Source organism: Erpetoichthys calabaricus, chromosome 2, assembly GCF_900747795.2.
Source record: "Erpetoichthys calabaricus chromosome 2, fErpCal1.3, whole genome shotgun sequence".
Taxonomy (NCBI): Eukaryota; Metazoa; Chordata; class Cladistia; order Polypteriformes; family Polypteridae; genus Erpetoichthys; species Erpetoichthys calabaricus.
In genome coordinates, this window is record NC_041395.2 from 224,861,943 (window position 1) to 224,888,153 (window position 26,211).

The 26,211-nt window shown below is 37.1% G+C and overlaps 1 protein-coding gene across 1 annotated transcript; it reads left to right on the plus strand.

The window, feature by feature from the left end:
- Positions 1–1,625: 1,625 nt before the first annotated feature.
- On the plus strand, positions 1,626–18,790 carry nudt13 (nudix (nucleoside diphosphate linked moiety X)-type motif 13). The gene is made up of 10 exons (XM_028795218.2): positions 1,626–2,003; positions 2,438–2,486; positions 2,970–3,093; positions 7,840–7,982; positions 9,660–9,767; positions 10,117–10,223; positions 10,602–10,727; positions 14,099–14,210; positions 14,644–14,798; positions 16,808–18,790. The coding sequence occupies exons 3-10, from the start codon at positions 2,975–2,977 to the stop codon at positions 16,991–16,993; spliced, it is 1,056 nt and encodes a 351-aa protein (XP_028651051.1). The 5' UTR covers positions 1,626–2,003; positions 2,438–2,486; positions 2,970–2,974; the 3' UTR covers positions 16,994–18,790.
- Positions 18,791–26,211: the final 7,421 nt, after the last annotated feature.

Below are 26,211 nucleotides of genomic sequence, written 5' to 3' on the forward strand. Positions count from 1 at the left end.
TCACATGGCTGACGTTAGCATTCAATGATCATCCACATTGTCAATCTTCCGCTGTTTTGTTTCCTTTACTTTTGCTAAATGTTTTTTCCGCTAAATCTTGTATGTATTCCCTGCTTCAACACATATAATTAAAGGTGAAGAGATGAAACAGTATTTCCAAATGTCTTATTATTTGATCTTTTCTAACTTCATGCACACAAAAATGCAGTACACAATATGCATTCAAGGTATGATCAGAAGGTTCAAATTAGCCTTCATTTTACAGAATCACATAGAAAGATCCTGACAGCTTTGGAATCAAAGCTGGATACCTGCAACTGTGAGGATCTTAAATTCTGCTTTACATTTTGACTGCAGTTTTTTTTTTTTAATCGCCCATTCTTCAGCTTTATTTTGATTTGGTGAAATCAATTGAGAACAAATGATGGAATGTCAGAAATATTTTCTCAAGCAAAAGTTTTTGATGTACACATTTTGTTCTGCATTGATCATTATTATTGAGATGTGGACCTCTGAACACACCTTTTTCAACTCTGATTTAAGGTATAGGGGTTCTTCTTTTAGGAATGTGCCGATATCTCTCGAGTGTCACAATTCTGCTCAATTCACTGCCTTCACAGACCCACCTGTAATAAGGTTCTTGAGGTTTTAAATCTTACATCCATGGGTTTTTTAGTCCATTGGGAGACAACAAGGGAGCAGGAACAGTACACATGAAGCTGCTTTATACACTTTTGAATGGAGAAACTTGACCATGAAGAGCACATCCTTAGGTCTGTCGAGACCTTAATTCTCACTGGATAAAAAGTGAAAATAGCAATGGCTGAAAATAACAAGCCTATCAGCTACTATGTTCTCAAAAGGGATCAGTACTTTTTTAAAGGATGCAAGAAATTCTTGTCACTACAGTACAGTATTAATGTTAATTGCATGCATTTTAATGTTATATTGTATTTTTGCAGACAAATAAGCATGTACCACTCAGAAAACTACCTTTACAAATAATTCTGAGCGGCCTAAAAGTTTTGCACAGTACTATGAACATATGCCAAATCATACAGAAAATACGGGTTTGTAAGAAGTGAAACACAAAGGTGAGGATAAACAAAACGAAGTCAATGAGTAGGGCAGATCCCACTGCCTCTCTGGTCCTTCCCACATTGCTTGGGAACAGTGGGATGGTTTGCCTACTTTCTCACCACACTGTAATGCTTCTTGTTTTCCATTTTCCACCTTACAGCTCCACCTGCACCAGCCCTTCGCAGGGTGAACACACATTCATCTATTTTCTTAACATGTTTATCCAGGGAAAAGGCAGCTGTACACACACCCGCACATCAGAGGTCAATTTCGCATAGCCAATTAATTTAACCTGCATGTCACTGAAGCGTGTGCGGAAATTAGAGAACTTATAAAATAAGGAGGTCATACGAATTCCACGAAAGGACCTAAATGGACTTCAACGCCGGACTCCTTATTGCGAGGCAACATCGGTACCGTACCCGGAAGTGCGGTGAATGAATGAAATTCTTTCATACGTTCCCAACGTGCACGCGCATAGGTTTTTGGTTGTCACGTGATTCAGCGCAAACGTCAGCGCGAGACTGTGATACCAGACAGGGAGAAAGTACTAAATATTTTGCTATACTGTGTGTGATAAAACAACAAGTTCAACAGTTGGGCAGCTTAAATCACTTAAATTATTCGTTATTACGTAAACACAAAATTGGTCGCACTGAAAGGAAACCCTACTTGAAAAATAAGCAGTCATTTTCACGATGCAACCCGTTCATCGCAAAAAATGGACTTGCCCAAAATAGTTGTTTTGGAAGTAAAATTCCGAGAAAAGTAATCGAGCGCTTTAGCCTACTTCACTGTAAAGAAGCGACTCGAGTTAAAGAAAAGATTTCACTTCTCTTGCTTGGTTTTGTTGAACATTTACAACACGTTAGTTGCACTTTGTTGAAAACTCCGACACAGTTCTTATTCTGGTGATTTCATATGTACGTATCGGTTTTTAGACTTTGGGATGGTGTCTGCAATTACATGCCTTTATATTCGGGTGCAGCTTCTGTTTCTCGAAGGGGTCTTACACGAAGGCTGTGCAGGGTTCGTCACTTTTTGCAGCACAAATTTCCCAGCATGTCAGCCTGTTCACCAATTCAAACAAACATCTGCACGCCTGCTGTATTTGAAGGTTCTGACTTTGTGAAAGAAAATCAAAGTTTGGTCTAGTGATTTAAATGCATATTTCACCGATCTTCCACCGACTGAGCCAGTGGTTACGTGCAGACATAAATATACATTTCTATTTTTCGCATATTAAAATATCCCTTGAATGCAGTGGTTTCATTTTTTGTTTATTATATACTTGAATGAAGTGAATTTCTTTATTAAATGGCTGAACCAATACTTAGAAACCTATTATCTGTTTTAGGCACAGCACCACGTGAGTTGAACAAATCCTAAATCAAGTCACTTGACAGGTATGTTTATTTGCACCCTTAAAAAGTTTTTACCCATAAAGTACTTCGTTCAGTTCTTGTTATACATTTTTAAAAATTACATTACATTAAACTCTACTCTTTAGTGACTCTAGTAAATGCGTGGAACGATACATCTGCTAGTTTCTTTCTTTACTTGTTTGTCATGTAAATAGATTTGTTAAATCTGTTAAAATATATCACTTCAGTGTCATTACTAAAGTAAACATATCGTTTGTCTGGATGTTCTTGTGATAAAATTGTCAGATTGCCCTAAACTGAATGTATTTAAAATATCTGGTCTTGTGTGGGTTCTGTACAGCTGTAGGGATATTTACTGATGAGAGGCTAAATATTACTTAAGCAAATAGTCCCAGTCTAGTTATATAAATAACACAAAATGTGTTTACTTACTTCTGAGGGTAGTACAAAATCATAAGTTTATTTTTATGTGGTTCTCAGGTTGTTTTCTCATTTTTGATTTAGAGCTCATGGCCCTTGTATGGCGGAAACTGTTGTCCACTCTAAACACACAGCCACTTAACTCGTCACTGTTTCTTTATGGACACCCATTAGTTCGGTGCTGCTCCAGCTATGTCTCTCAGATGCGGTAAAGTGCCTTTCTTTTTCTTTAATTTTACACAACTTTTGTAAGTGTTATGTCCTTTAGCAGTTTTTTCAGCAAACCAAAAACAGTATAATGCAGTAGTGTGTTTACAAACACTACTGTATTTTGTGTTTTTGCCAACAGTTGCATTTAATGACACTGTTATTATACAGTTCCGTTAACAATGTTAGTACTGCGTAACTAAGTCTCTGTAATGGGTGAAGGAGGGGGAAGTTTAGGAAAATGAGCAAATATGTTAATAGAGAACTTTGTGACTGGCATATAATAGAATAATACCTTCAGTGAAAAGTTATATTTGAGGTACGGGTGTTCAGAGGATACGAATATGTTGAAATTTTGGATGCTTGCATATTCCATACATTAAATGTTGTGTAACCAAAATTGAAGGAAATGGCAGACACCGAGAAGACAATTCAAGAAAACATGCACAAGCTTTAGAACTGGGCAAAAACTTGGAAGAGTCAGTTTAATGTGGATTAGTGCAAAGTGCTGCATGTGGGCAAAAGAACCTCAGTTGTAAATGCAAGATAGGAAATACTGTCCTAAAGGAAGCAACCTTTGAAAAAGATTTAGTGGTTTATGTTGATACAGCATTTTTATCATCCAAGCAATGCACAATATTGAATACATCTAGTGCCCAAACGTTCAATCGCCTCTTGTGACTGACGCCTTCCCTTCATCCAGGAGAAGATATCGTCAGGTGGCATCCAACTTTCATTGGATGTTTAGACCCTAAACCACAACGTCCTCCAGTTGGTGGGTTGGCAGTGTTGGCCAGTCACTGCCTATCTACTCTTGGCTTCCAGCTCATCTCCTCCTACCTACCCCAGATCCAACAGGAGGCTCTTTCCGCTGCCTCTCCCAACCTTGAAGCAGATACTTTCCTTTCCCTTCCTTCTGTTCCCAGGGATGTGACATTGATTGTGTTGGGAAAGCTCTGCAATCTACCTTGACTGGAAATAGCCAGACATGACCCACTTTGTTCCTGCATTGTTGGACCAAATCCTGATACTTGGTGGCCTTCTTCTCCAAGGCCTCTTCACATCCATCTTCCCACAGAACAGTCAGTTCTATCAGGATGATCCTCTTCACCTCCTCTGACCATATGACTTTAATAATACTAATAATTCTTCACATTTGTATAGCTTTTTTCTTCACTGCCCAAAGTGCTCTCCATGCAGGGAGGACCCGGGAAGCGAACCCACAGTCTCCTTACTGCAAAGCAGCAGTGCTACCACTCTGCCGCCTACATGGATTGAATACCTGGCTTTAGATTTGTTTGAACAACCTGTGGTAAATGTAGCTTCCTACCCAGATCCGCCTTCATTTCCAATGATTGTGCCAGCTGCAGAAGGCTGTTCTTGGTCTTCTAGGAGAAGGGTGGCTTCTCCCCCACTGATGAACTGGATGGGTGGGCCTTTACACACATGGGCTGGATGCATTTTCTATCTGTCCAGCTCCAAAATATCTGCCAGTACCCTGGGAATCTTGACATGGTGCCATCTATATCTTCCCTGGCTAAGCACAATCTTGCACTCCGCCAGTATGTGTGCCAGCGTGCATCTGTTCCCGCATAGCTTGCACAGTGGGTCCTCAATCATTCCCCACTTGTGCATGTTAGTTGGTGTTTGAAGGGTATTTTACACTGATTGGAGCAGGAAAGAAATATGGAAGAGCTCCATCCTCCAAAGTTCTGGCCATGCATTCTTCCCTTTTGGCGGGTCCCACTTCTTCCAGGCTCCTTGTGATCCAAGTTATGTGTCCCTTGCCCTTCCTCCCCTGAGTATCGGACCTCAGCTTGGATCATAACTCTCTTTTGCTTTTGATGTGCTTTTCCACATTGCTGGAAATGGGTGGTTCCAACCCCTTGTCTCTCCAAGAAGAGGTCCCCAATGACATCCTTTAGCTTCAGCACACATTCCACCTGTACAACAGTTGTGTCTGTGCCCATTTATGTCCATATCTTGTGGTGATGCCTGCACGTCTGAGTTTTCTGTTGCTAGATTGTCTATACATCAATACAGCCCTGCATTTTGCCACCTTGAACTCCTCGACCACTGATGATGAGGGTAGCTGCAACTGACCAGACCTGATATATAGCCATGCTCACATAAAGTTTAGTGGAATTCCAAGCCATCTGAGAAGATTCCAAGCTATCTGAGAAGATGTGTGTTCAGTTGCCTCACGATTCCTTTGACTGTTGTCATTGACCATGCTGGAAGAGTCAAGCCTTGTATTTTCCTGGTATAACTTCCCTCTGGACATGGAGTTGGAACTTGCTGGTCAGTTTCCCACTTCTGATCACCATGATTCTTGACTTCTTTGGTTTAAACTTCATTCTTGCCCACGTTACCAAGTTGTTGAGGGCATCCAGGACCCATCTTGCTTGTACATGGGATACATTTATTATGGTATAACATAAATATAATGTATATGTAAGATATTAAAAGGGTAAATAAAATTTTGGGTTAGATATTGTTAAAACTGTTCAATGTACCATTCAAAAGTTTCAGAACACCTTGGTTTTTCCTGTTTTTGTTCAAATTTAATCAGTTGATATTCAATAAATGACCTAAAATGGTGAAAAGGTAAACATTAAACTGCCAGATATTTAAATTTAACATTTAGGTTAGCACAAATTTAAAAAAGGAAATATCAGAATATTATAAATGGGCATTCTTCCGGGAACAACTAATAGGTTACAACCTACACATGTTCTGCTGCAATTAAAGTAAAGTAAGTCTTGCAAGTTGAAGCAAACAATTTGCACAGGTGTCCCAAATTCTGTTGATTGCTTAAAAACCCTCTGCAGAGCTGTAACAGACTGTGTTACTACAACCTCTGAAGTACTATTTGGACAATATTCCAGAGATAATGGCAACTAACAAATGAAATGAGACAAGAGTACTATTACCCTAAAAAAGTGCAGATTTTTCATTTTGAGAAACTGCAAAAAAATCAAAGTGTTCTACACAACCTAGAGGCAATTGGAAACTGGAAGAAACTCTGATAGGAAGAGATCTGGCAGTCCCAAAGTCAGAACCCAATCAGAAGTTTCTGAGGGTCACCGGCTGGCGTGACAGGCACCTCACAGCACAATAGCTTTGAGCACAACTTAAGAGTGGTAAAAAAAAACAAGTCTCAGTTTCTACTGTGAAGAGGAGACTTTGTGCTGCAGGTTTCACAGGGTGAGTGGCAGTAATAATGCCATTCGTGATAGGACAAAATAGGGCCTTGAAATACCAGACATGGACTACTGTAGACTGGATAAAGTAGAAAATAAGTCTCACTTTTTTCAACTACTGTTAAGCAGTGCAGTGCATCTCTGGATTTAAGGGATGTGTCCTACACCATCAGACTTAAGAGAGTTAAACCAGTTTAGTGTTAAGTAGAGAAGACTTAAAAATTCTCAAAGGCATTAACAATGTAGATCCAGTCAAAAAGATGTTAAAAATACAAAAGTTGATATTCTTAAGGCAAGAGCACACTTTGTCATGACACATAGTACTGTTTTGTTAAGCAGGTTGTAAAATTAATGTGTTGAAGTCGGTATCAATGTTTCAGCACATTTATATTTGGTTTTGTTGGTTTAGCATGTTTTTAAGTATAATTACAAGTTTATTGTTTTATGTACATAGTGCAATTAAATTCTTTCTTGGTTGTTTCCTTAGAACAGTGACAATAAAAAAATACCAAAAAACACACACACATATAGAACTCTACAAATACATACTGTATAGGGTATATGCAATATGAACAATACTGTATTTATTAGTTTTTATATAGCATGTATATATGTTACCATATGTGTTATGATTGGCTGCTCATTAACATTATGATCTATGTATAAAGCTGTCAGAGTATCTACTGGTGGAAGTGCCAATGGTTCTGCACCTTTTTTTTCAGGAGGGAGGAGTGAGAAATGTGACTATACAGGGAAATTAAATAATATACAGTACATAATAGAGTAAAATTATAATATTTAGCATATCATAATATGTAAAAAATTATAGTATTATCAAAAGCATTGTGACAATGTTATATCATGGATTTTCAGGAATTTCTCAGTTATTGCCCATGTTAGATCCCAGTTTGTAATTTGTGCAATAGTCTTCATTACAGCAAATTCACAAAGACAATCTGTGGGGATCCTTCAGCAACAAATCACCCCTCACCGAACTACATGTCCTGGTCATAATGTTATAAGCTTTATAGATTAAGGATCACCAGGCTTTACTTGTAATTTATCTTCTTTGATCCAGGACTGAGTTTCCCAATTCAGACTCTTTAAATAGTGTCACTTTGTGGTCTACTGTGTGGTGACTAAAATGCACAGTACTCTGTGAGGTTAGACCTGTGCACTGTTCATTATCATCATGATTATCATTACTATTTCTGAATCATACTACCTATCCTACATACTATGCTACCTGGATATCTGAGGCAGCAATCTGGTAATTTTCTTAATTGCCTCCACACCATGTCTAGATTTTAGAACATGAAAGTGCTGATGAAAACAGATCATGCAACAAAACATGGCTCATCAGTTCCACCTGAAATTTCCAAAATATTGAGCCAACTGCTGTCTGCCAATCCACATGAAACTTGTTACAGCTTACTTATTTCCTGTCATTATCCAATTCTTTATCTGATTTCTATGTTAAAATCTGCAAAATTTGCATATGAGTATATTATAAATGTGTTGGTTTTCTTCTCACTTATCTGTAGCTACCTAACTGTTCTGAAAGAGGATGATGATGCCTGCAGTAAAGCACAGGCCTCTGGGAAATTCTTACTGTTCCATAATCTGGCACCACTGCTTCAGAAGGAGGGACATGAAGGATATTCTGCACCTTTGTTTGCGGCTGCAGGTAAATATAACGAGAAGTAGGTACAAGGGACTTTCTTTGGTCAGGTTAGCACACGCACAGACATTAAAAAATAAATTAGAGCAGGTAATACTGTTGCACTACAGGTTATAATTAATTACTGTCAACAGATAGCAGATATTTCTGACCTAATATTAGTTATTAGTAATATTATTATAGTTAATATGGCTTGTGGCAAAGAAATTGAAATAGGAAATACATTATATAAGTAAGCTTGATCTTGGGCAAGTTACATGACCAGAAGCAGAACTGCCTAGTCTTGGTCTTGGTAGCCTGTATTAAGTTTTTTGGTTTGTAGTATGACCAAGTTTACAACTAATAAACAATACCTTAAATAAAGTATAAAATGTCTGCTTGAGGGTGACTTCTTAATTCATGGTGTGAATTAATTCATTTATTAGAGAAATAAAAGGTAAGTTGCATTAGCACAGCACTGTAGAAGAGCATTTTAATAGTATGCAGTTACTGAATTTCTGACATGCCAAACATTTATTTTGCTTGCTTTTTCTGTTAACTATTGAAAGTGCATGCACTTACTGAGTAGACCCTTATCTAAAAACAGATCACGTGAAGCCCAATAGAGCCCACATCTTAAAGGCACCTAATTTCAGTATTTTATTTTAGTATATTTTTTATTTGTTCAGTGTACTTTTACAATGTTACTAATCATACAATACATATTAGGCTGCAATGAATGTAGGCTTAATTTTGTATCTAAATAAAAAGCTGGAAATAGCATTGTTAAAAAGATAGTAGGGTAACTGCCAGTCAAATGCAGTAATTCTTTAAAGTGTAAACTGCAACATTTATTTGGTGGCAACATAAAAGAAGTATATAGCAATAAAATTATTAAGTAATGTTGTGGTTAAATGATCTAAACGACAGATTTTCTGATAGAGTAGTATATTGGCATTTTCTTATCATTTGATTAGTCAGTGTAATTTTTAAGAAAAGAGTTTTAGTACAGTAAGATTTGCTGTCTAGTAGACATTAATTGCAGGTCTGTTACAATTGTATGATTAACATTAATTTTGTTAGTAACCAGTAAAGTCACCTAGCACTTCAGTCTATCTGGGAAAATTCTCCTATCTAATAAGTTGCATTTAAAGCATCAAAATTTGAAATGAAAAAAATGAAGAATATTTAATGATGAATTATTTTTTCCTTTATATTGTGCAGCACAAGACATAATGTGTTTAAATAATTGCAGATGTGTAGCAAACAAAAAATCAAGGCCAGTTTATGTCTGAATTTTATTGCAGATGTGTAGCAAACAAAAAATCAAGGCCAGTTTATGTCTGAATTTTATTGTGTTTATAAAATTATGTTCACGAAATAAATTAGGAAAAAGACCAACACATTATATTTCTATTATTTATGTCTCCCAAGGACATCAAGTTCATAAATCCAGAGCTGTTATATAACAAATATAAAATGTGTGTTTTTTTTGGAAAACAAAGTGAAAAGTGTTGTTTTGTTTGAAATTATACCAAAGGCTGTCCTAATGAAGTAATCCATGTATTTCTTAGCACTTAATGTAAAATACAGTTTATTAAAGTAAATAATTGACTTGGTTTTTATATTGGCATTAGGTTTATCACATCTGTTATAGCTTTCACCTACCAGGTGCTCTTCATATTTTTAAATTGTTTATTGCAGATGTTAAAGGAATTTTGGGAAAGCTGGGCCAGAGTGACAATATTTTGGAGACATCGGTGTTGATTGGATATTCACAGGACAGTGAGACTCAGTTTGCTCTGGACCTTGGTAACTGCTTGTTTGTTACCCATGGCCTTTGTAATTAGGCTTGATGAGGCAATTTGCTGTAAAATATGCTTAAATATTCTTGTAACTTATCCGTATTATCAACACAATAATCCTCATTATAAACCAAATTGATGTTCTTAATTTAGAGAAGGAAATCATTAACAGGAAGTAAAGGTGTACAATATGTGAGACAGTAGATGATTTTTAATCCTCAGATCAGAGTGATGCACCATTAGTTTGAAGCTGCCATATTAAAGGTCTGTAAGTGAGCATGTAAAGTGTGTTAAAACAGGGTTAAGAGTGTTCCAAAAATTTGGAGAATGCATTTTAATCTATTAAAAAATTTCAGGGATATTGGAGATGAATGACTTGGACCACCATTTCTGTGGAACCTTTGTTGAACTAAGGAAAGCATTCTTTCTTTTGAGGAGACAGGATATCCCTCTAGTGTTTCGGGTATGCAATATCTTATTGTGTGCTAGATTTTTTTTAGATGTAGGTTTTGTTTTTTGATGTTTTGTTTAATATCTAATTAAGTGAAATCTGTAAACTGTGGTATATGGTATCTGACTGTAAAAGATACAGTATCATTTATCATAAGTATAAATCATTTAAAGGAAGGTTTAAGTAGGAGAAAGTGTGACTGTATGTTTAAAAGAAAAAAATAAAAATAATATATTGAGGTTCTGTAAGAGTTGTCTTTCTGGTAGATGCTCATGGAAACCTTGCTCCAATGACTGTGGCTTCCTAAAATTCAAGAAAAAAAGAGTAGAGAGTAAAACCCCAATAAAGAGGCAAGGTTGTTGCTGATAGTTATCAATTGCTTTCTTTCAGAGCCAAGCCCTGCTTCGATGGCACCAAACACATCAATACTGTAGCCAAAGTGGCAAGCCAACAGAGCGCAACCGGGCAGGTAGCCAGAGAATCTGCAAGTCCAATGGAAATATCTATTATCCACAGGTAAATTATCTAGTATTTCAACTATTTCAGATGACCCCAAGAATTTATTATTATTATCTGGATACAGAAATATAAGAGAATATACAGTATTATCATTCAACCCAATGAAATCCATCAATTTCTTATTTGTCTAACACTTAAAAAGTCATGCCAGATCAAGTCTTGACAGTCCACAATGCTGTACTTTCAACTGCATTATTAGGTAACTTCTCCATATGTTTACATTCTTCTGTATTAAGAAATAGACTCATTGACCACTTCATTAGGTCCTGGGTAGAGCCCCTTTTGCATCCAGAACAGCCTGAATTCATGCAGGTACTGCAGGGTTTTTCAGCCATGTATTCATGGCTGCAAACCTTTCATTCCACGTCACCCCAAGAGGATTTGTTTGTATGAGATCTGGGAATTGTGCAGGCAATTGGACTAAAGTATAATCACTGTGAAGATTGTGGAAACAGCTTGAAATGACACGTGCCTTATGACATAGTTCATTATCCTGCTGGAAGTATCAATTTGAAAAAAAATAAAGGAATGTACCTGGTCACCAATAATGCTTAAGTATGCTGTGATGTTCAACATATGCCCATTTGGTAGTAAGATGCCTAGTGTGTTCCAAAAATATTCCCCACTCTACCCCAGAATACCCCCAACTAACTTGATACAAAATAGATCTGCGTATTTGTGCTTTTTATGCCAAATTGTGACACTCCCATCTACATGTCACATCAGAAATTCTTTGAACCAGGCTGCTTTTTGTAACCTTTGGCCATCTAGTTTCAATGATCGCTTACCGACAGTACCCCTATCTTCCTGTTCTTAGCTGAGAGAAGAGGAACCTAACATGGTGTAATGCTGCTGTAGCCTATTTGATTCTATGTTCAACACATTTTACCTTCAGAGATGCCCCTCTTTCTGCCAACCACTGTTGTAAAGAGCTATTATTTGAACAGTTATGATCTTTGTTAGTTTGAACAAATCTTCCCATGTTCCTGATTGAACTGTCATTTTCCAAATGTTATTGTTTATTACAACATTCTTGGTAAACTCTAGAGTGTGAAAATTGCCTTTCCAAGATGCAGGAACTACATTGTGTGGCACCAACAGTTCTATCACAATTAAAGTCACATAGATCACACTGGTCAAAAAACAACTAAAACAATTGGCCTCTTTATAATAATTTGTAGGTATACTTTATAAAGTTGTATTTGAATGTATTTTTAATAGTTGTGTCAAATATACTCTTAATTACAGTAAATTTAACTAATTTCCCTTACCCATGTAAAGAGGTTTTAAAATAATAGGCTGCCAACTTTTTTAATCACCTTATTGTTTTAAATTCTTCTTTCATGTCTCCTGATAGTCTTTAATTGCCTAAAATGAAAAGATTAATTTCCTTTAGCTTTCTTCATAGCTTAAACCTTATAGTCCTGTAATTAGTAGAGAAGCTTGTTTTAGTACATTGTATAGTGCTGTATATTATGCCTGTCTTGTAACATGGAGACAAAAACTGCATACAGAATTACATGCAAGTCTTTCAAAGATCATCAGTTAGTCTAAGCTTGTGTGACGATGCTGGTCCTGCTCCATGCTCCCACTTCCAGCTTTGGGAGCCCTTGAACCCAACACCATCGGTAATGTAATTGGATAAACCAGAAACAGTGTCCAAATTGCAGTGCTTCCAATAAATAAATCCATAAAAACAGGGTGAATAAAAGTGGTTAAAATAATCCAAATAAATAAATCCAATTAAAATAATGTTAAAAACAATGGCTGAAAGCAGTCCCCTTTTAAAAACCCAGTGCCTTCTTATAGCTGGTGGCTCCACTGCTTCTCCCATACAGGCCCTGCAACAGGGGAGTTGCCCTATCTGCTGGTGCAGCTGCCTTCTACACTGGTACGGTAGCCTTCCAACCCCTGGCTCCGTACAACTAATCCACCAGATCGAGACTCAGGTTCCCCCAATGGCCAGGGTGCTCATGCTGGGGCTCACTTTCCCAAGCCTCCCTAACTGCCGCTGCCTTCCACAACGAGTCGTCCACTCTGCTGGTCACTCCAGCTCCTGAGATTGCCCTGCTGGAGCGACCGCTTCCTGCTGCCCCTACCAAGTGTCGGCCTAACACTCCTCCTCAGGCAGTCTCCTCTCAGCTGCCTGCATTCACCAGTGAGCCTGCTTTCGCTCACTCATTCCCACATTGGCTCTCTGCACCTCCTGCCTCCTTCTTTCCATTTACCTCCATTCTCCGATCTTTTTCTTGTTCTCCCCTCTGCACTCGCGCTTCTCCTATTTATAATGGGGATGTGGCACAGGTCTGGTTATTAGCAGCTTCTGGTACCAATTACGGACACGGGCGATTCCGTACCTGTACACTTCAGTGCAGAAACTCCCAAGCCCATATCGTGCCCGGGAACCGCTCCAGCCACACTACCACATCCCCTCTTTAAGCTGTGAGTATGACGATTATTTATTTAAAAAAAACTGACCATTCATTCAGAGCCACAGACCTGCTATACCACATTCCTCCCCCCTTAAGCCACCAGTTGCACGGGAAGGCTCCATGCCACTACCAACCCAGTGCAACTGGTGGACCAAGTCCACAGCCTGGCTCTGAAACTGCACGAAAAACAATAAAAGCACTAAAATCAACCCAAGCTCCCCTTTGTTAAAAACAGGACATTAAAAGATTAAGAGCTTTAAAATGCCAATAAAATCAATCAATCAATAAATAAATGCCCATTCAAAAGTTCAGTTTTTAAAATGGCCTCCTCCGGCTTGGGTCCGTGGGTTCTTTCAAAACATCTGGCACAAATCCTGCTTGCTGCTCCTTTTTTTCTTTGGTCCACATCTGCCAGTTCATCCGGTTACATTACCGCCGGTGTTGTGTTCGAGGGCTCCCAAATCTGGAAGAGGGAGCATGGAGCAGGACCAGCACCATCACAGCATGACATTCTTTGGTTTGCTCTGTTAAACCATAATTTAATCATCCTTTTAGCCAATTAGGTATTCTGTCTGGTTGTGGAAAAGGATGTGTTCACTTGTATTCCCATTTCTCATGCCAGACCCCTTATTATGCAGTGGTACCTGTAACATACTTTTTTTATTTTTTTCATATTCCCCAAATTAGAATTCTATCCTAGTCAGTCTGGTAGGGACTTTGTAGACTTGGAGAGTACTTATTATTTATTGTGAAGTTTGCTTAATTTCTTTATAAATTAAAAAGAATATCTGCCCTATGACTGCTACAGCTTCATTGGAAAAAGCACAACAAAATAAAATTTAAGATATAAAGCTTTTTGGTAATGCACTTTGAACATCACTAGTTTTTTTCTGAGCCAACTCACTTCATCATAAGATTATTTTTTACTCCCGATAGATGGCTCCAGTTGTAATCAGCCTTGTTTCAGATGGAACTCGCTGCCTTCTAGCACGACAGAAGTCATTTCCCAAAGGGTTGTATAGCGCTCTTGCCGGATTCTGTGATATTGGTAAGATAATCCATTGTTTAAGTTCTGCACAAATAAAGAAAATACATGTTGAGTCCATGAATGAATCACATGGGACTACTGAAGTAACAATTTTTTTTAACATTTGAAAAATTTTTTCCCCTCTTTCTTTTTGGCTAAACAGAAAGGTGTATTGGTAAGCCCATCTTGGTAGACTGAAAAAAAATCACTTAGATTATACTATCAGTTTTTCCAATTTGCAGGAAATTGCTGCTGTCATTAAATAAGGATGTCTCTTTTTCCTGTTACTAAACTCCTGTGACTAAAATTACATTTCATAATCCTACCGAGCATCATGTATCTTATAGTAGAAACCTGCTATGCCTTGGACTATTAAAAATAGAAGCCATTTTAAAAATTTTATTAGGGGGTATTTCTTATGTATGATCTCTTCTGTCTCTGATTAATCCTGCAGGTGAGACTGTAGAGGAGACAGTACGAAGAGAGGTGGCAGAAGAAGTTGGGTTGGAGATTGAATCTCTTTGGTACACTGGATCCCAGCACTGGCCCTTTCCAAACAGCTCTCTGATGATTGCGTGCCATGCATCCGTTAGTGCAGAAAAATCACAGGTGAAATCAAATAAAACATATCTATTCTATTATTAATATTTAAACAGTATCTGATTATTATAGTTTCATGAAATACAGGTAAAATTCCATTACAACGAATATCTTTACAACAAAATTTTTATAACAACAGTATTTTTATGGTCCCGACAGTTTCCCCATATGACACAACTCTATAGAAATCTCGTTACTACGTAGTACATTCAGCAGGTACTTTCATTACAACGAAGTGCCCAAAACACCTTGAAATGCCTGAATGAATCATCCACAGAGCAGTTAGTTCTGTGGTCGCAGCTCAGTTGTGCACAACGATTCCCAAACAGAAACGTAAAAAAAAATTACTTCAAACTTTCCTCGTACTGTTTTTTTTGCTGTTTTTGTTTTCAGAGGTTTTCAGTGATAGCTTTTGCTTATTACTCATCAACATTTGAAAAACATCCATTGGAATTTAACTTATTGTCACCCTCCTATAGAAATGTCAGACACGAAAAAACGATAAAGTTCATATTAGAAAAAAAAACTTTAAATTTTTGCAGCTCTCGACTGCAGCAAAAAGAAAACAGACGTTGCCAGTGAATTCGGAATTTTGAAAGACTGAGTAAAAAAAGAAGGAAAATCTTGGGTTGCAAACGTATGTGAACTGCTGCATTTGAAGACGTCGAAAAAGCCGTTTTTATGTGGTTAAGTGATGCTCGTTCAAGAAACATTCCTATTAATACGGCACTCATTCAAGAAAATGTGAGGTTTCTAAACTCTCTTGGGACAATCTTCCACAGACGCAGCAATCGCGCTTCGGGACGCACTTCAGCATGACGTTCCCGTTGGGTGGGGAGGATCCCAAAAGAGTTCAGAAACCTCACAATATGAAGAAGAAGAAAAGGATGATTCGGCTTCTGATTTATAACTGTGCTGCCTGCAACATGGTTACGCATTTAAATTGTGTTCGCGTTGAATTCCTCCCACCCAATTGCACAACAGTGCTTCAGCCATTGGATTTGGGCATGCATTCGCACCCTGAAAGTGTATTATCGCAAGAAAATGCAGAGAAAAATTCTCGTTAGCATAACTTGTAGACAGGAGAAGATTAAAATTAATGCGAAAGAAGATATTGAAATGATTGCAAATGCCTGGATGCAAGTTAAAGAAAGCATTATAGCAACAAATACAGAATCTCATTACAATGAAATTTTCATTACAACAAACCGTTTTTTATGTCCCTGGCAGTTTGTTGTAACGGAATTTTACCTGTATAATAACAATTATCTTTTATTTATATGGATTAATCAGAATAAATTAATTGAATTTCATTTTAGTATTTAGTCTCTCAGAAATTGCATTTGCTTTACTGTATGTACAAAATTTGATTTTAGAACTGTGCTGCGTGCTTCCCACATTTAGATGCTTGTGACACTGCATGCCATAGTGTCTGTTTATTAAAGTTATGCTCACAGTGATATCAAGATCTAAGATTTCACAACAGAAAATTTCAGTGTTGCAGTAAATAGGCATCTTCTCAAAAAGAAACGTTATTTGTTTGATATTATGATTGCTAAAATACTCAGTTATTTAAAAAAGTTTAATTTTGTAAAATTTCAAAATATTCTTATAAGTATCAATGTTAAAACTAAATGAGCATGTTCGTAACAGGCCTAGGATTTGTCATGATGGAAGAAGATCTAAGGTTTTATTTACCTTTGTACAAGATTCCAAAGTATCTAAAGAAGCAGATCTCTTTCAGGTCAATGGATTTTAATCATCTTATCTTTCATTAAACATTTATAAATTAGTTATTGACCTACCAGTTATTTGGTCACAAAATCTAGATATACAAATTATATTGACAGATCCAGTTACATGTGTTGGGGAAGAAAATAACATTGATTGAATTTATCTTCACAGGCTAAAGAGGAAATAGTGATTTAAAATTAATGTGATATATTCCCATCATGTGTTTATTACATAAGTAATATAATCTGAGCATTTTAATTTCACCTTATGTGCTCATTCGTCAGATCACGATTAATGATCAGGAGCTGGAAGATGCACGTTGGTTTACTGCTGATGAGATCAAAAGAGCCCTTGAACGAAAAAAACTTCCTCGTGAACAAGAAGCTGGAGTCATACCAATTTGGGTGCCACCACGTACAGCCATTGCCAATCAGCTTATCCAAGAATGGATCAATAAACAGTCCAAATAGTCCTGTACTGATGATGATGCTTGTCAGCTCATGTAGTTCATCAGAAATGTGGAAAACAGTGCATGTTAGAGGTGCTCAAAAAATTTGGGAAGCCACAAATGAGAAAAAGGTTTCCCTGTAGAACAAAGTAAGCTTTTTAAATCATTTTGTCTTCCAGGTGTTTTGAAATAATCAAGATATTGTACTGTAAAATAGTTTTGATTATTTAAAATGTATGAATGTAGAGGAGTGGATTTTATTTGAAACGGAGAATATGGTTACTCCATAAATGACATACCAATATGTGATAGATGATTATATTAAATGATAATACATATTAAAATAAATAACATTTAGGGCTTTGTGTATGATATATGCCCTCATTTTAACAAAAATGCCTGTGTTAATACACCAGATTATTTTGTATTCACCTCTTTGTATAAAAAGGCATATTTTCCTTTACTTTGCTCCTCACAGAAAACTTTCAACATCCAAAGTTATTTTGTGTACGTTTTCATTGCACTGTGACCTTTTCCTATTGTTATAATATTTGTGCATACATTTATTCATTCTGAAACTTGCTTTATATAGTGTATGACCACAGTGGACAGCAATAACCGCAAACCAGAAAGTGGGCTCACTTACATGCATACTTGCACTCAAATAATTTGGAATCTCCAGTTAACCTAACTTGCATGCTTTTGGGGACATGAAAGGAAAACCACAGTACCCAGAATACACCCTCACAGAAATTTGGAGAACTTGAATACACGACACGGACAGCAACTAGATATGGGAGCTGAAGCCAAGACACTGAACCATGAGGCAGCAGCACCACCAACCACTGTGCCATGGTGCTGCCAATCCCAGCCAACACAGGGCGCAAGGCAGGAGCAAACCCCGGGCAGGGCACCAGCCCACCGCAGGGCAAACACACACACACACCCACAATTTAGGATCACCAATTCACTTAACCTGCATGTCTTTGGACTGTGGGAGGAAACCCACGCAGACACAGGGGAGAACATGCAAACTCCACGCAGGGAGGACCCGGGATTTCAACAATTAACAATTATATTGTGCTAATTATCATATGGTTGTGTTGCCTGGATGGGAAAGAAGTATTCTGCTTTATCCTACCTCATGTAAAAAGTCAGTACAGTAGTCTTGCATATTGAAAACAGTTTTATTAGTATATTGATTCAATATGATTTTTAGAGCATTTTTATGTAATTTTGGACATGAGCATTTTTGTGGATAATTAAATTATTACGGAGGCATAAGAACAGGGTTTAAGTACAAGCCATGGGAATATGATGAGCCCAGTAAAGGTAAACCTTTCCTTAGCACAGTTATTGATCTATAAATACAGGATAATTTAAAGAATAAAAAAGTTTTGTCTGCCATGGGGGGCTAAGCTCAGATTCAGTTTTCACAATGAATGTGAAACAATTAATTGCTTGATGAACATGTTATTTTTATACAGTGAGCAGGTAAATATATATATCACATACAGTATGTATTTTCCTTGTTACTGGTCTCTGCAAATTTCTTTAATGAAATAAAATGTAAAAATACATTATAACTTTAAGAATGCTGCAGTGATCTCTGGAGATAAAAGCAGTGCTCCTAAAAAATGTCTTGTTGGAATGTTTGTCGTGTTGCAGTAAATGGAAATGGAAAAATGTCAGTTTTTTATTATCAATCACAAAATGTTATAAGATAGTAGCAGGCAACATAATTTTTTACATAAAAGTATTCTTTACAGTATAAGGAAATAAAAGAATGCTATATGACACAAGGGTCTTTTGTGTTTATTTCTTTCGTGTTTAGAGCCTAGTTTTTTACAACTGCATGCTGGCTAAAAGTAATAAAAGAATGCAATGAAAAATATTACAAATCATACTGTACATATTTGCTCATAAAAGAACTACTTTTTTCTTACTCATCAAATATTCTACATTAAGCACTAATTTAGCTTTTAATAATGAACTGTGGAATGCTTCTAGAAAAATAGCAAAAAATTGCAGTGTGGCTCTAGTTAATGAAGATATCAGAATCACTGTCTCTTTTGTTAAAATCATTCCTGCTTTTATGAAATGTACAGGGGATAAAAGTCCTAATTGGGCAAGGCTATGATGCAGGATCTTGGTATTCACTTTAAAGTGCCTCATTGTCCATATGTTTGGTCATGGAATCACACCACGGTCCTCTCAGTTCAGACCTTTATACTGTGGGAATTGCTGGTGGCAAGCCATGAACCTGTGATGTCTGGATTACGACTGCCCTCAGAAGCAGTTTCTTTACAGTGAGAGCAAGTGGAGCACTTCTGGTGACATCAGCTGAACTCTCTGTCACTCGGCCCTCTACACTATACAATTAAAAAGAGTAACCTGAAAGAGACATTCTTAGCTTATGCAAAATTAGTAAGGAAACAAAAAACTGTTAATTTATAGTACACATCACATGTGAAATTAAATGATATGAAGCAATCTATGTAACAGTTTTCGCTGCAGTTTTGAATACACAAATGACATATATTTGAAAGGGACATAGTCACTTCTTTGGGAGGCTGCTGTTCCTTCTGTTTTTTTTTTTAATTCTTGTTTTTGCAGGCAGTTGGCATCCGTTCCGATGTTGGGTTGGATCCTGTTTCCTAACTCTAATTTTTGTTCATCTATTCCATATTTAAAACAGCCCAACAAGGTGGATTTATATTTCTTTTATGACTGCAGTACTTTATTAGGCAGCATGGCGTAGCAGCTAAAGCAGTGGACCAGTTCAGATTCCTTAATTCCTTAACCGACTTGTGTTCCAACTGCAAAAAATGTATCTATATTGTCATAATGCATCCTGATCTTGTAGGTGAATCAGAATGACAGTAGCGAGTGGAGATCAACTCACTGAAAACACAATGTGGGATGACAATGGAACCCTTTCCTAATGAGTGGTAAGGTAATATGAACACAAGATGAGATTGGACACAGAGACAAAGACTGAATCAAACTAATTGAAAATTCAGATTTCTGCATCATTAAAAACAATTTAAATACTGTATATGTTAAATGTCGTTCATTAATTTCTAGAAAATATAAGACCACCCTTTGTACCAGTGCAGTAAGAGAATGCAGCATCTCCCCATTATAGTCTCATTACTCACTGTGTGAAATTCTTTTTGCATATTACATATTCTGTAGTGTGACTAATAAAGTTTAATAAGGAAAGATTCATACAGGATACATTAATATTTTTAATATTGTTCCCTATGAATTTTCATTTTAGAATTTATTATTTACTGCCATGCTACCAGTATTTTTGGAGTCTCCTAATGTTGATCTTTCCTTCATCAAGAACAAAATAGTACAGTATGTGTCTGGTATGTGAAGTAATTTTCCTTTTCCCTAGTTTTCAGGTTTTGAAAATGGCAAATCATTGTAGTTTTCTAACACCTAAGGGATCGACCCATTGGTAAGATCTTCCACCTTCCTGGCACTTTAGGTATCTACCAAAATTAGCTGTTGACAATCTGCATAGTATACACTATTATAAGCTTCTTTAACATAATCGAAAACCATGGTTGTCAAAGTGTGCTCCATGGGTTGACTTAGTTGCATTTCTTTTAATGTTTTAGCTGGCAAGGCCATATGAAACAGCTTTAAGACATCAACCACAGCGAATCCTGTCTGACTTTCTTGCTGACGATTACATCTTTTACTTCTGTGCTACTCCTTCAAGCTCTGATCTGGTATGATTGTAGTGATCGCTCCCTGCCTTTCTCTCTTTTGACATTTCTTCAAGCCCACAATCTCTGTCCCATTAAACTAACTCCTTCATTATGTGAGACTCATTGTTTTAAACCAACATTGACATCCACCTAAACAGCCAGCCCCTTTTCCATGTGGACATGGACACATGCTGCTTCTGATGAATTGATTTTTTATGTCAGCATGCTGCAACACCATCTTCAAGGCCATATTATGTATCATTGGCTAAAATCTGAGACACAGAAATGCAAATCCAGCAGTATTAGGCTTGAATATTGGTCTTCTAATGTAGACTTTGCAATAAATAGGCAAAAAGGTACAGTGTATGCCACTCAGATCTGAGAGAAGATACCAGGTGAAAGGCAGAGATGTGCAGGTATAACCAACAAAAAGGAGCCAGTATGATAGCTCACAGAGCAGCATTTTGAGAATTAGCTTGCATCGTCCAAACAGACCGAGGAGCAGTGTATGTCTGACAGGATTCTGATCATGTTAGGTTGTCTTCTTTAGGACACCTTCCAAATGCATAACAGCAAAAGTAGCAGAGACACTTGAATTCAGAAAGTGGTTTCCAGTGAACAGCCACGTACAGGCCTGCTAACTCATGATTCATGTGCTAACTCTTGTTCTTTGCAACTTGGCTCATTACAGTATGTGATAACACCTGTCAGCAAAGATTTAGTCACATGACAACTCAGAGGTGTTTTAAACGTAGTTTTTCATGCTGATATCAGAAATGTCCTTAAACTTTTCTATCACCTGTCAGTTGTCGAATTATGGTTTTTTTTTCGGCTGTATATTTAGTGTATAAACCCTTGGCGTTTTAAAGTTAAATTCAGTATTAAATTGTTATTATTGCTGTTTGTGAACATTTTATTATTTTCCAGATGTTTTTCTCTGGAAATCTTGGAGCATTAGCCGACAACAATGGTTTCATCGGGACATTTCTGAGATGGAAAAGCCATACCAAGGAAGTGAAGTCCCAGTAAGCTTGCTGACTACTGCTGGACCTGTAAAAGGGGGATATTCCTGAGGCCAAGAGCAGCAGAAAAATCAAACACGTTTACCTATTAGGTGAGACACTCCCAGTGTGGAGACAGAATAAAGTGAAAATATACATTTATTGTAAATTTAAATGATGTGCTTCTTGAAATCCTTGCCTGATAGTGAAAGCCTGATTAGATGTTTGAATTCAGTATATAAAAATGTAAGCTTCACTTACATTGATATAGTGACCAAAAAAAGTTTAATTTTGTTTCCCAGTGTAATTGTAATGTAGAATTTTGATAATGAATTTGCTGTAGGTGGTCCTCCATATATTTGACTTTGACAAAGTCAACCTTGGTCCAAAACACTTTTAAGATCCTCTGATTTAAAACAATGAAAATTTAACATATATCAATAGTCTGATTATTTTGAATGATAATTAGTAGTATAGATGATAAAATGATTCTTGACTCCTAATGGCTGATTTAAAAAGATACCTAAACTAAAGCATGACCACATTTTCTAACCATGTGCACTCTTAAAAATGAAGGTGCCAGAGTGGTTCTTCAGAGCGATGTCACTGAAGAACCATTTTTGGTTCTCAAAAGAACCATTCACACGAAGGTTCCAGAAAGAACCTTTATTTATTTAGATCCATAACAGGCAACATACAGTGAATAACCATGAAGAAATGATAATACATTTGTGAAATACCAATAAGTCTTGATTTTTAAAGGACTCATTCAGTAACACAGGCTTAGTCTGAGTTTTCTTAACCTGTTAGTGTCTTGCTAGGTAGCCTATCGAACATTAAAGATTTCAGTTTTTTCTACATATTATAAAGTTTTTCAAATCAAAAAGAACCATTAAAGAAACAGTATTTTTAAGACTTCTCCGAACTCAGTGCATGTCTTTCCTGGAAAAATTGTAAAAACAAAAAAAAAAAAACACTTTTGGGTAACACTTTAGTTTACGTACTGCAAAAATGCAACTATTTCTCATTTACTTTTATAGTACTAGGGTGTTGTACCGTGTTAGCCATTATGAATGTAGAGAAAAGCCATTGATTACATCTTGCCTGAAGAAGGGGCCTGAGTTACCTCGAAAGCTTGCATATTGTAATCTTTTCAGTTAGCCAATAAAAGGTGTCATTTTGCTTGGCTTTTCTCTACATTCATTTACTTTTATGTAACAAGACCTCAACAAACACTTATTTGGGTCTACATAACACTTACAAAGCATCAATAAAGTGTTCATTCATCTCTGCAAAGTGGCCTACTAACAAAACTTCACTTTGGAGTGGTCTGAGGTGGCTTAGCTGAGACACATTTGTTACATGTCTTCTTATATAATATGCTACCATGGCTGTCCGTTTGTCTGTCCAAGATTTTAAATCACTGATAGCTCGCAAACCGTTTGAACTATTGACCTGAAATTTGGTACACATGTACTACGTGACGTCTACTATCTGCTTTTGGGTCAGGTTTGATCTCCAAGGTCAAAGATCAACCCAGGAAAGTCAAGGTCAGAAACCAAATAACCTGTAGCTTGAAATTTGGTACACATATAGTACGCTGAAACTCTTCACTACAGCTTTATATTAAAAGCAAAGAGTTTTGGATTTATTACTCTTCTTATTTTTATTTTATTGTAGAATCAACTCTCGGCAGCAGGGCAGCAATGTGACGGATGTGTATGGGCGCAGAGTATGGTCAAGTCAAGTGTATTCACTGCACGTTATTGTGCAGTATGCCGTTACTGGTTTAGTATAAGGCCTGTGAATCCTTCATATTAACAAGTCATTTTACCATAATGTCAATATGTCATGCTGCACAAAGATGAATAACCAGTCTGCTGATGCTTTGTAAGTGTTATGAAGACCCAAAGAAGTGTTTGTTAAGGTCTTGCTACATAAGTGTAAGTGAGAAATAGTTGCATCTTTGCAGTACCTAAAATAAAGTGTAACCAATGCTTTTGGTTAAAAGTTTAACAATCTGCAATTCTGTGTACTACTAAGCACACTGATTAATCAATGAGTTAATTTACTGGAAAAGTGAAGACTTGGGTCTAGAGTATCCCTGTGCCTTTTTAGTCTTTCTTCTGAATAACTCCTGGCTTCAGATGAACTCCACCTTTCAGTTAGTCCGCTGACATTCTAAAACATAAAGCCTCAGAAGCCTTATGAGAAATTTAGAAAGATGAGTGGTTTTGTCTACAGCAAACTTTTACCATTTTCATTGAGAAAAATGTTAAACTTGCTCTCCATTTTCCTTTAAAAATGACATGTGCATATAATCATATCACCTAAATGGAAGCAGTTTATTTCATTGTACTTATATGTTCAGAATCAAGTAGCTGCCTTCGTAATTTTTTGTTTTAAAAGCAGTAATTGAGTTATGCAGTATGTAGATATGTTATATGCACAAAACCTTTGGAAATGTAATTGACACAGTGAGTTCAGAAACGGGGGTAAAAAATACATGTTGAATTGAACCATGATAGGCGCTGACTTCTTATATATGTATATTGTCACACACGTGCAAGTAGGAGACAACTAAATGGCCTGAATAATGGTAATTCCATATTCGACGAGGGGGGCGGCAGGGTGCACTGTCTGTCTTTCTCAATCCCTTGCAGACCTTTCTCGGGACATCCCGCCATGTTCTGGCCCCTCTCATGACGCCGGTTTCGGTGCCTCAGATGACATCACTTCCGGTTCCGGGACTTCTGATGATGTCTCTTCTGGTGCTGGCAAATAAAGACACCACGGGTCTATAACCTTGATCTGCATAACACAACCCATGGATTGGATATGCGGGTTACCTCAGCCTTTTGATAGGGTTTCTAATCCTTCTCGCAGCGCACCATGACTCAAAGGAAAAGAAAGTCAGTGACATCTGCTGACAGTAAGGCACATTGCACAGGCCATTCAGATGCACGTCAACTATACACAGTAAGGCCGTGAAAAAAACATGACCCACGACCTCTGCTCTGCATCATGCCAAAAGTGGGAATGGCTTTAAGCGAGAGGTCAGTTTGAATACAGAGCCATTGTGCCACAGTGGACTGCACAACAAGAAGAACAGCAGCACTATCAGGTCAGCATCAAGTGTGACAAGCACAGCACAAGTGCTAACGAAGAATGACAACACATTATAACTTGCTCAAAACTATTTACAACACGTATGTGCTGTCAACAGCTGTGAGTGTCATTCGCATAACAAAAGCGTTTAATACAGGATACAGAATGCAAGACCGAGAACAACTGAGAGATGCATGCCAACAAACGAACAGTACTTTGGACATTTTGAGTACTACTTAGCAGTTCAAAAGGGTCAAAAGACAGACACACACAACTAAAGAACTGGAGGTGCAGGCTACCTCCACCATGTAATTGGGCTTTGGGTCCCTTGCAAGTCATGCACTAAGAGCACAAAGGACAGTCATACACAAAGTTAGGGCATGACATAGGTGCCACAACCCTCATTTGAAGTGACCTGGAGGGGGTTATGTAATAAAATGCATTGCATTTGTCATTCTAATAGATGGCACATCACAAACATTAACACTGCTTTTACAAATCTCATGAAAATGGCATATAATAGGCTCATATGCATTGTATTTGTCATTCCAACAAATGGCACATCACATACATTAACACTGCTTTTACAAATCTCATAAAAATGGCATATAATAGGCTCATATGCATTGTATTTGTCATTCCAATGGATGCCGCATCACAAACATTAACAGTGCTTTTATGAATCACCTACAAGATAGTATATGTTGGTTACTTAGATTTCAACCCATCTTAGATGGGTAGCATATTTAGTGCCAAATATATTCATAAGGCAACATTGCATGTAGACCTTATAAAATCTATTAGTTGGTATTTCCTCTGCTCTTTATATTGCAAGGGTTCAGTCAGCTTGAGTTCATGGAAGTGAACTGTTTTTGTTGTTGTGACCTACTGAGGCCAGTTACGAATTAAAGAAGATAGTGTAAGTAAATAATCAGAGGCATGATGGGGCAAAAAGCAAACAGTGAGCCCATGTTCTGTACAGTCACACTTACCAAACGTAGTAGCACAGAAGGAATATTTAGAAAATGCTCTCTGCCGGCAGGCCGTGTTCATTGTCTCTTGACACACACTCTCTCAGACAGAATGTAGTGCTTCTGTATAGCATTTGGAAGAGGGGAGATGGCCTCATGATTAATTCTTTAGCGTTGACAGGGGTTGAATTCTTCAGCTATTGTTTATAATAGGAAATGGGCGGTGTACTAGACACTATGTACTTCAGTGTCCAAAGATATTTCGATTCATTTGGGAAAAAATTTTAAAACGTTTCATGTTCAAGTATTTAAACAAATTAAAATAATTCTCAAAAAAAAACAATAAAAATGGTTAGTTAACATATGAAAAAAAAATTGTTAAATAGAATAATCTTCAATTAGACTTTTTCAGAGGATCAGTTGGGGGATCCATCT